Consider the following 11,618-nt stretch of genomic DNA (forward strand, 5'->3'; position numbering starts at 1 on the left):
TGGTGTTGACTTATGAATTTGCACATGGTTTAAAAATGTCACAGACATATAAACAACATTAAAAACTTTTATATATTTGAGGAAACTGCGATAGATGTGTTTAAAGAATTCTTTGATAAATAGAAAGTAAAAAAACAGCATTTATTTTGAAATATAAATATTTTGTAACATAGCCTAATAAAAGTCACTTATGATCAATTTAATGCATCTTTGCTCAATAAAATTATTTTAATTTAATTTAAAATATCTTACTGACCCCATGTCTTACTGTATTATTGAATGAATAAAACTGATTCCAATGTGTTTGAAAATATGTTCAAAAATAATTTGGTTGGGAGGTTTTAAACAAATTGCACAAAGAAACCAAAAGCATTTTTGCTTCTACTGGAATTTGAGTTTTATTATGCTTTTTTCCATGAAGGCCCCAGTGGATTGAATTGTTCTTTCTTTCTCTCTGTGTGTTTAAGTGTGTCGGGGAACGAACATCAAACTGGCCCTTCTGGGAACAGTGGATGAACATTATCAGATCCTGGTAAAAATGTACAGCAACTGCACCGTGGTTCTGGAAAACCTGGAAATCGCATATCTGACTGAAAAACACGACTTGTCTTTTCTCAGGGTATGATATATATATATATCTGTTTACAAACACTACGTTCAGTGCTATTTTACTGTTATCTTACTGTTTGGTTATTGTAAGTCATCTATATACCAATGTTTTATTATATTTTGTATTTCATGACAGATGCCTCAACAATATTTAAATTATGCAGTATAACAACTCTTTATATAGTATTAGTGATGGATGTTAGTGAGCTTTATGTGTAATGTTTCTGATTTTTAGAGCATCCAAGAAGTTGGTGGGTATGTTCTTATTGGGATCAACTCCGCTCCCAGCATTCCCCTTGAGAATCTGCGCATCATTCGTGGCCACTCCCTTTATGATGACAGATTTGCCTTGACCGTCCTACTAAACTCCGACCACAGCATCGGAAAAGGCGTGAACCAGTTACTACTGACTAGCTTAACTGGTATGTGGTTATATAAAAGTGTTCTTTGTCCTAGTGTTTTTTTTCTTCCAAATGAGAATAACACTTTAACTTTAACGCTTCTAACTGACCTGTGTGTCTTTCGCACATTTGTTTTGTAGAGGGAATAACATTCATTAATCTCCATGCCTAGTGCTGAAAGTTATATTTGGAAAACAATAATAGACCTAAATTTCAACTGTCACTAAGTGAAGTTCGTCATACAGTACATAAATGCATTGTTCAAACACTGTCATTTTCCCTCCTAGAAATACTGAAGGGTGGAATACAATTTACCAGTAACAGTTATTTATGTAATGTGGAGACCATCCAGTGGACTGATATTCTGAACATGGAGACCCAGCCTACAATCATAGAGCCGGCACCAAACTTGGCTAGATCCTGTAAGTCTCTCAAGATTATTATTATTTTTTTAAATATACACGCATATTAAATGGTACTAATTAATTTTGCATGTTGATTAAGAATGTTCTACTCTACCTCCCGCAGGTGAGAAGTGTGACCTGAGCTGTCCCAATGGTTCCTGTTGGGGCCCTGGCCCTCAAAACTGCCAAACAAGTAAGTGGTCCTAAAAACTACTCGAGTAACTGAATCTGAATGTTTTTCCTACTTTCAGGCTTTTTAGTAAATTTGTGAAAACATTCTATGTAGAAGTGTTTAAAAAAACACAACAACAAAACAAAAACACAGAAACCTTTTTAAAGCTAGAGACTGGGAACACAGATACTTTACACTACTATTCAAAAGTTTGGCTCTGAAAACAGTTTATTTGAAGATTCAGTCTCTATAAACACTGCCTTTCTGATAGCCTACTCTGCTCTGATTGGTCAGTTGACTCAGTCTGTTGTGATTGGTCTACTCTGCTCTGATTGGCCAGACAGCTCAGTCTGTTGTGATTGGTCTACTCTCCTCTGATTGGTCAGATAGCTCAGTCTGTTGTGATTGGTCTACTCTGCTCTGATTGGCCAGACAGCTCAGTCTGTTGTGATTGGTCTACTCTCCTCTGATTGGTCAGATAGCTCAGTCTGTTGTGATTGGTCTACTCTGCTCTGATTGGCCAGACAGCTCAGTCTGCTGTGATTGGTCTACTCTGCTCTGACTGGTCAGATAGCTCAGTCTGTTGTGATTGGTCTACTCTCCTCTGATTGGTCAGATAGCTCAGTCTGTTGTGATTAGGGTGACCACCCGTCCCGCGTAGCGTGTGCGCGCACAGCGTTTGAAACCCAATTCATGCGTCCCGCAGATTGAGACCGTGTCACGCATAATCTGTGCTTGCTAAAAAAAAGGTTGGTCGCTCTATATCCTCGAGCCCCAGGCAGCCAAACGAACATTACTTGACAGTTCAGCATGCTACTGTTGCCACACAAACCCCTCAGTTGAACTGCTAACTAGGTTGTCATCAACTTTTTCGTTGTTGTCATGACAGCGCACGCACGCGCATACCAGACACAATGGGAAGAAACTTTTAGATGCGCGCTTTCCAATTCGAAAAATGGAGAAAGAGACTGAGTCTGAGAGGCATCGCCATCATCAATTATAAAGAGAAGGTGTGGGTACAAGAAAGACTGGGAAAATGAATATTTGTGGCTGAAAGGTGTTGAGGGGGATACCGAGAGGGCTTTTTGTGACCTTTGCAAAACGTCCTTCTCAATCGGACATGGAGGGGAATAGGCTACGATGTCAATCGTATTTTTTTTTAAATACTTTTTTTTTAAACTGTTCCTGTGGTGTTTAACTACAATTCCTGTTAATCCTATAATTTTATATTATAATTTATTTAAAGTGAATAAATTGTAATGAAAAATAAATAAAATTAAATAGTAAATCGTAAGTGGAAGTGCATCTGTCAATTCATTGAATGTTCAAAATATTATGAATCTTTATTTAGAAAAAAAATACACATTGGTTGGCCTATTCATGAGCATACATCAGCAATTACACATGTTTAGGGGAATAGGGCATTATTAATATACCATGTAAGGTGGTATGTGCTAGAAATGGGTAAACCACTATCAGTGAGTCTGCCCGTGGGGTGGGGGCACCGCCGTGCCAGGCAGTGTCCCCCATTGTCCCTCAGAAACATACCCCTTGTCCCCCCTTGGGCTTATTAGCAGGTGGTCACCCTACTTGTGATTGGTCTACTCTGCTCTGATTGGTCAGATGGCCCAGTCTGTTGTGATTGGTCACTTACAGCTCATGTCAGAAACTTTTTTCTTTTTTTTTTTGGTAATTGTAATTATTGTGAGAATATGGCTAAAACTGATACATTTATGGATGTTTTCAGTAATAAGAGGTTATGGTTATCGGTTATCTTAAACTTGGGTTATCTTGTTTCATGCTGTACTGGTTAGTAATGCACAAAATACAGTGAATTGACAGTTTTGGGATTTCTGTAAGGATTTCTGCTTTTTTGAGTAGTTTTTTTTTTTTTTTTTTTAAATGCTCCTCTTTAGTTTGTTTAGTTGATCCTTGACTTATATTTCACGACTGCCGAAGAACACTACTTGACCCCTACTTGTCTGTTAGCATCTCTGAAGTTTCTTCTCTCTCTGAATCTAGTGACTAAGGTGATCTGTGCGGAGCAGTGCTCGGGCAGGTGTAAGGGACACACACCTATGGACTGCTGCAATGAACATTGTGCTGCTGGCTGCACTGGACCCAAACCAACCGACTGCCTGGTGAGAAACACATGTGCAGATACGTTAGATTCATTTCCCAACCATTCATTGTTTGCTCATTTATCACATACTGTATGCTATATGTGAGCGTAAATACAGTTAGTTAATTAGGTTAGGTATTTATGAACTGAACTAGTGTGAATAACAATAGCAGTATGACTCAACATGTGAGAAATTCACAGCCACTTGAATGTGTTAATAAAAACTAAAATAACTGTTTTCTATGTGAATATATATTAAAATGCAGTTTATTCCTGTGATCAAAGCTGACTTTTCGGCATCATTTCTTCAGTCTTCAGTGTCACATGATCCTTCAGAAGTCATTCAAATATGATGATTTGCTGCTCAAGAAACATTTCTTGTTATGATCAATGTTGAAAACAGTTGCTATACTGCTGCTATATATATTTTTTTTTAGAAACCGGGATATTTTTGATGAATAGATATTTAAAGGAGCAGCATTTTTTTTTAAATAGAAATCTATAGAAATCCTGTTTCGCATGTACATACTATGTACTTCTTATAGCAATAACTATAACTGGGTTTAACTATAGGTTCTAACCTTGAACCTTCCCCTAAACCTAACCTTAACCCATGTAGTTACCTTAAATTACCAGTACTTTTTTTGGGGAAGTACACTGCCAGTACACTATAGTACACATACTGTAAAATATAGTGTAACCACATCTTTTGTAACATTTTAAATCTTGTTACTATCACTTTTGATAAAAAGCATCCTTGCTGAATAATCAAAATATTCATTTTTTTTGTTAAAAAACTTTTGCACTATAGTGTACTACTGTATATAGCATATAAGCCTCTGAAAAAAAGGTTTGACAAGAAACCTTTTAGAAGTTATCTAGCGGCTGGAAACATTTGTTACAGTGAAACATTCATTACCAATGAAGTGCACAGCTGCAGTAAATGTAACCTCAAGGGCAATGAAGATGATTTCGGACTAGTTGCCTCATGGGAAATGCTGTTTGTTTTCTGCAGGCCTGTAAGGACTTCCAGGATGAAGGGACATGCAAGGACGCATGTCCACGGCTCATGCTTTACGACCCTAACACCCACCAGCTCGCTCTCAACCCCGACGGGAAGTACAGCTTTGGGGCAACTTGTGTCAAGAAATGCCCACGTAAGGCCAGGCTGAGACACGAATCTTCAAAACCTGCTATTTATTTATTATTTTTGTTTCACTTGAAACACACAATCAGATTCTAATTATATCTTTCATGCAAATTCAAAGCTGTTAGGTCTTGAATTCTTGCATTCTGGAGATTAATGTTTTAGGTGTTCAGGGTTAAAATCTAAACAACACAATCCAGGTAAAGAGAATCACTCTGGTGTGGATCGTGAGCCTGCAACTCAAACTCTGGTTTCTGAATAACATCTCAGAAAGCAGGATAACTATGACAGAATGATTTGACGCATTAGGATTGTGTTGCTGGTTGGTTGTGGTTAACGACTCTGGAATGACTGATGGTTTGATGTTTTTCTCAGGTAACTATGTCGCGACAGACCATGGGGCATGTGTGAGAACATGCAGCCCTGGCACCTATGAGGTGGATGAGGGTGGAGTTTGGAAATGTAAGAAGTGTGATGGCCTGTGTCCAAAAGGTACAGTTGAGACTGCCGGTCAGGTCGGCAACAAGATGTTTTTTTTTTAAGTGGAAAGATTGTTTGTCTGTTTGTTTTCTCTCTCTATTTTTTCTAGTTTGACAAACACATTAGTCTTGTTTTAGTTGCATTTACAACTGTATTCTAATATAATTTAAAATATATAATTAAAACTATGTAGAAGGCATAAAAACGACAATCCATTGCAGTGTCTGTTAGTGATCTGTCCTTACATAGTATTGCACATCAACTATTGTAACTAAGCTTTTCCAACAACACAGACAACATATAGCCATGATATGTTGTATTTCAATAAAATAAAATAAAAAACACACACGTGTGTGTGTGTGTGTGTGTACACTATTGTTCAAAGGTTTGGGGTTCTTTTAAACCAGTTCACCAGACCGACCCAGTAATCAGAGATGAGCTCCTGTCCACTCTCTCCCATACACTCAAAGAGGCGTCTCGTCTCAGAGGGTCATCTCTCTTCTTCACTGCACTGGCACTTGGGTCCTAGTTAATACAACAATAATCAATACATTATTTTTGTTGGTAAATTCACTCCAACCCTGTAATGCCATCATTACTGTAGGTCTGTATTAGTTTATCTTTATTATTCATTATAATATAATAATAGTAATAACAATTGAGACTATTTAGAAAAAAAAAATTGTCTAATTAACAAACAAAAAACAAACACCCAGATAATCAAGATAATTGAAAATCAAACTACTCAATTGATTAATATTGTACCTTTTAACTTTGTAACCCCTTTAGCCCAATCTGTATCAGTTCCATCAACAAGTTATTGATGCGTTGACCAGTGTCTCCTCTTGGCACTCGAGAGCTCTAGGAGCTTTGGGCTGTGCTTGTCCAGCTGTGACATAAACGTCCAGGGGAACCGCAGTACATCTCCAGAACTCCTCGTTCACCTGTAGGACAGCAAATGTTTGACTGCTATTTAAAGGAGAACTCGGTAACTCTAGCGAAGTCTAGTCACTTCTTCGCTGATTTTCCCTTTTGTTGTCGCATGTTTTCCCCACGAGCTCCCCCTACAGCTGTGGGGGGGCGTATATTTCACAACACGGTCGTAAAAAACTCACTTGCGGCGCCTCCTCCCCCTCTCTACCGCTGCTCATGTGCGTTTGTTTTGATCGGAGCAAGCCAAATGTATCGCGTGGAGCTATGTCTACCGAGGTGGGTAATCTGGTAATACATCATACATGCGTGTGTGTTTATGTCGAATTGCCGTAAAGCAATTTGTGTTTCGCGCTCGTTCTCGTTCTCGCTTCTCACGAGACTTCCAATTTCTATCTTGCCGGGACGGTAGTCCCCAAGTTGCAAGGTTGGTTTTCCGCCTGGGAACGCTGGGGGGAGCGGGGAAAGTCACCAATATCACCAGAACAGGTTGTTTAACCATCCAAATGATTTCTAGACAGTTTTATTAAGTTAAAAAAGTTACCAAGTTCTCCTTTAAGGGGGTTTAAAGATTAGCAACATCTGAACTTTATGCAAAGCAAAAAAGTGAATCTACTATCTCATGTCCAAGACACAATTTCCAAAAAGTTCTCAGAAGTGAGTAGTGTCAGGAAAAACTGAATGATAAGTCACTTAACTGGAATGGTTCGAAGGCCATCTTTCCTTAAATTCTGCCACACCAGGAGACTTGGCAACACTTCCTTTAGTGGCACATTAATCTCCAACCGGCGATAATCACTCAGCTAGCTGTGGCTTCGTGTGTGTCCGTGCGTCTGTGTGTCCGTGCGTCTGTGTGTCCGTGAGTCCACTGCCAAACTATGTCGAAGCCAAGACAATGCTTTTGAAGAAGTTACAAACACCTGAAACATTGAACTATCACACACAGACACCATTACTTATTCAACGCACACACACACAGATTTATACAGTATGAGCTCAAGTTAACAAACTGTTTGAGATAGAGGACATTCGAAGTTGGCGGTTGCAAAAGTTTGTAGGAAACAGAGCGATACTTTTGCAGATTGTGCAACACAAACACGTTAATTAGGGTAAAATCTAACTTTTAACAATACAAAGAGTTACTCACATGAGGTACGTGAAGTATAAATTATCCGGCTCTGTGGAAAACCCTGTTGGAATAAACTTCTGGAAGCTGGAACAGACGAGAGTGAAGGATTTGCCCGGGCTTGTTCTTCCGTTGCTGCGGTGGGCGAGTCACGTCTTTTACGTCTGACACGTCTGATATACACTTTAAAGGTGCATTGCGCAACTTTTCATGTTAAAAATACCCGTTTTCTAACCCATACATGCTTAAACAATTGCCTGATGGACTGAATGAGCCCTTCTCTGATCACTGCGATTGCCTCTATAATCCTGTACAGTAAAATAAATAAGAGGGATTCGGGTCGGAATCTGAGACTGGGCGTGACGTCATGCGCGTTCACGGTACGCTCATATGTCTGGCAGGTTTGTGTATGCGCCGACGCCGCCATTCTCCGTAGAAAATGGATTCTAAGAGACCGGCTTGTAGTTCATTTCAAACACCAACGCAAAATCCACGTAAGATAAAAAAAAAGAGAACTTTTGTCTAGTGCAACCAAAAGGTCCAAATTGGAGTCAGACAGGCGTCGGGGTAAGACGAGAGTAAACATAGGGAAGGCTTTCAACAAACGGAGAGATCTCCGGTCTGCTCTAGGGCTCAAACGGGATCCTCAGTTGGCTTTTTTCTTGATAAAATGGTAAGATATATCCCATTCTCTAATGTCTGATACGGCCAATAATGACAATAAATGACGATCCATAAAATGTGTAATGCTTTAGCGTAAACTAGATAAATGTACAATTCGGAATAGGTTTTACTAACTTACCATTGTCAGTGATCAGGTTCAGAATGATTGTGATATAAAATGCTGATATATAAGTTAGATACTTAGACACAAATTTTGAGCAAATTACTGCTTAATTACGATGTATTGCTATTGGAATAAGCTACTTAGCTGATCAATAAAACAGGCTAAACCCCCGCAAATCTTCGGCGGATTAGCCTGTTTGGCTTTTATGGTAACGTCATAGTGCCACTTGATTGTTTATTACCTTGAAACATTTGGGTGTACTTTGTTGACCGACTGTGTATGGTATGGTATCATGATTACTATTTTGAGCTTTTACAAAGTAATAACTTATATTGTTCATGAACGTGTTTCCATAATAATAGTCATAAGTGGATACAGTAAACACATAACACAGTTCAACATGGAGATAGATGGGAATAAAAAACGAAGTTTTCTACTACCCCCATTTTTCCCTCACACATAAGTGTGTTATTTACTCAATTGCCTTTCCTTTCACATATTTTAAATTACTTGCAGATTTAAAACTTTATTACCTCTGAAGACATTATGATTGTAAACAAAAGATTTGTGCGGCTGATGCTCCTTGGGTTATGACCAGCTCGTGCTCGTGCAAGCGTGCGTGTGCGTGTGCGTGTGGTCCGTGAGCGTGCACACCTCTGGTTGCAGTTTCGCTTGCCGCCAGAGGGGGCGTAGTTCTGCGAAAACTCAGACTCTTGCGCAATGCACCTTTAAAAATGAGCTTTGTAAAATCAATTTATGGTGAAGTCCAATTAAATTAATTTTATTAAAGAAAATATTAAGTTATTAATTAACTTAATTAACGCAAGTATGCCGCGATGACGTCATGAATATGCTAATTGATGTATGACGTCATCTAGCGACATTTAGCGACTTTTAGGGGAGGCGTTAGCTACTTTCCTTTGAAAATAGTTGGCAACACTGTGTTTCACTGATTTCTGTCTCTTCAGCGAAGCTCTCCGCATCGCTGGACTCCGAGGAAGCCGCCGCCGCCGCCGTCGAATCAAGCGACCAGCACGCCGAGGATTCAGCCTGAGGAAGCCGGCCGTCTTCACCGCCTTCAGCCATCCCTGCCTGCTTCGCTATCCGGCGATTATATCCTTTACTTGCTCTGTGTTTTTTGTGTGTTTGTGTGCTCGCCCCGCGACACACTTCATCTAAAAGAGCTCAAGGCGTTTGTTGCAAAATGCCTCGCAAAAAGTGTAACGTACACCTGTGTTTCACAGCAGAGAAGTATGGAAGCAGATTAGTCTCAAATATAATTCACGCAAAAAACATGATTCACAAATGCGTAGACAATTTCACATGCATGAAACCTAATTCACGTGCACACAAAAAAAATCCACGTGCGTGAAAAAAAAATATATTCACAAAAAGCAATTCACATGCGCAAAATAAAATTATATACTCATAAAATACATTTCACAAATGCAAAACACAATTCGTAGATATACAACTGTGCACAAAAACCTTTGAATGTTTAAAATGTACGAGTGTATCCTTGCATTTGAATGTGCAAATCGTCATTCACGTACGAATCGCCTTAGATATGTGTGTGTGAGTTTTTGAGACTTTGCTGGCAGCATAACACTCGTAACACAGAGCAGTCGTACTCTTTAGCCAATCAGATTTAAGCTTATCAATCGACCAATCAGTATCACGTGAGGGCGGGCCTACCTACATGTTACGTCATCAGCTTTCGACCAGTTCATGGCTGAGCAGAGGTAAGTGCAGTTAATCGTTCATTTCTGTGTTGTTTAGAAGTTAGAGATCATTTGAAGCAATAGTTTATTAACTGCTGTTTAGTCCACCTGTGAATATAAACATTTATTTTTAGTATTGATGGATTTTCATGTCCTGTCCACCACACATTCAACCTATGATAATGTATGTAATGACGTGCATATATAGGAGACATGTTTTGATCTGCATATATTATGTAGTTTTATTGTTTCAGATTTCCAAGAACGATGATGTATGAAGTTGCAGACAACCAGTACTGTGATCTTACCATTTCTACTGTAATTCTTTGAAAACAGTCATGTTGCAAGCCATCCATTTTGACAGTTGTTTCAACAAGTGGTTGAAGTGATGCATTGTTACTGTATTAATTTGTCTCCTGCGGACTATATGTACACGCTTTAGGAATAAAGCCTTGCTATGCATGCATTATTAAATGTTCTTGTAAGAATTAAAAGATTCAGACATAGTTCAATTTGATGTACACGTTTTATTCATTTGAAAGTTTCTGAATCCTTTGGGAATAAAATATATAAAACGACTTGATCATGATTAATGTTCCTGTTACATATGAAGATCATGAACTGACAGTCTAAACTGTGAAGCACAATATTCAGTACAGAGAAATATACGTCTCTTCAGGATTTGTGAGATCCAGTCAGAGTGTACTTTGCTTTTAGAGTATATAAATATAAGTGCAATACATCATGTGAAAAGTTAAAAAATGAATTGTGTTCAGTCCGGTCATCAGTAGACCTCTCTGTTAGGACATATAAGATTTTGTCCTGATATTTAAAGTACTAAAACCCTATAGTACAAGAGTTGCAGACAGAGGACGTGGGAGATTAAGTGATGGTATTTGAATAGTTTACTGTGTAATCTTAGTCGCATAATCTTAATTGCCTCTCTATGATAAGTACCTTTGTCTCATCAGCATAAAATCAGATTTGCCTATTTTACTAGGCTAAGTAAAATTAATGCTTCACAATATTGTCCTGAGACCTTAAGATGACAATAAAAAACCTTATTTAAAAACCTTGACATTACAATACAGCACAAAACATAAGGAAATGCATGTTAAATATATTGCTAACACTCTACAATAAGGTACAATAACTTAGTTAACATTAGTTCATGTATTAAATAACCATGAGCAATACATTTGTTGCTGTGTTTGTTAATCTTTATTAACGTTAGTTAAAAATACAGCTGTTCATTGTTAGTTTACAGTGCATTTACTAATGTTAACAAGATTTAAATGAAGTATTAGCCTAGTAAATGTTAACATTAACAAAAAATAATAAAGGCTGTTCACGTGCAGTTCATTATTAGTTCATGTTAACTAATGAAACGTTTTAATAAAGTGTTACCAATTAAGACATAAATACAAAAAAAAAGTATAAAAGAGAATAAAGAAACAACATGAATTAAGATGTTCGTGACTGCTATCCAGATGTCACACCAAAGGTGAGTAATCCTGAAAAATGCAGGGAAACAAGTGTTAATAATAATTTAACATCATACACAAATGGCAAAAAAACACTGGGTGCTCATTAAAATAGGTCTATTCACTATATAAAGAACAATCTCGATGGGTATTGACCACAGATGATTGTTTTGCAATCATTAGCGTGATTGAAGCTGTGAGAGCTGTCTGTACCTTCAGCTAAAATACAACAAAA

At 38.1% G+C, this 11,618-nt stretch overlaps 1 protein-coding gene across 2 annotated transcripts in view; it reads left to right on the plus strand.

Annotated features, from left to right (window-relative positions):
* Nucleotides 1-11,318, plus strand: part of LOC311071434 (epidermal growth factor receptor-like) — a 48,838-nt gene extending 37,520 nt beyond the window's left edge. The window contains exons 2-9 of one of the 2 annotated variants that reach the window (XM_084095850.1): nucleotides 468-619; nucleotides 845-1,031; nucleotides 1,298-1,432; nucleotides 1,539-1,607; nucleotides 3,609-3,727; nucleotides 4,724-4,865; nucleotides 5,231-5,347; nucleotides 9,147-11,318. In XM_084095850.1, coding sequence (XP_083951976.1) covers nucleotides 468-619; nucleotides 845-1,031; nucleotides 1,298-1,432; nucleotides 1,539-1,607; nucleotides 3,609-3,727; nucleotides 4,724-4,865; nucleotides 5,231-5,347; nucleotides 9,147-9,232 — 1,007 coding nt within the window. In that variant the 3' untranslated portion in view covers nucleotides 9,233-11,318. The remainder of the gene's footprint in view (nucleotides 1-467; nucleotides 620-844; nucleotides 1,032-1,297; nucleotides 1,433-1,538; nucleotides 1,608-3,608; nucleotides 3,728-4,723; nucleotides 4,866-5,230; nucleotides 5,348-9,146) is intronic. The other variant, XM_084095849.1, reaches the window with a different exon arrangement.
* Nucleotides 11,319-11,618: the final 300 nt, after the last annotated feature.

The sequence above is a fragment of the Abramis brama genome (genome assembly GCF_963993115.1).
Source record: "Abramis brama genome assembly, chromosome: 20".
In the NCBI taxonomy this organism is placed as follows: Eukaryota; Metazoa; Chordata; class Actinopteri; order Cypriniformes; family Leuciscidae; genus Abramis; species Abramis brama.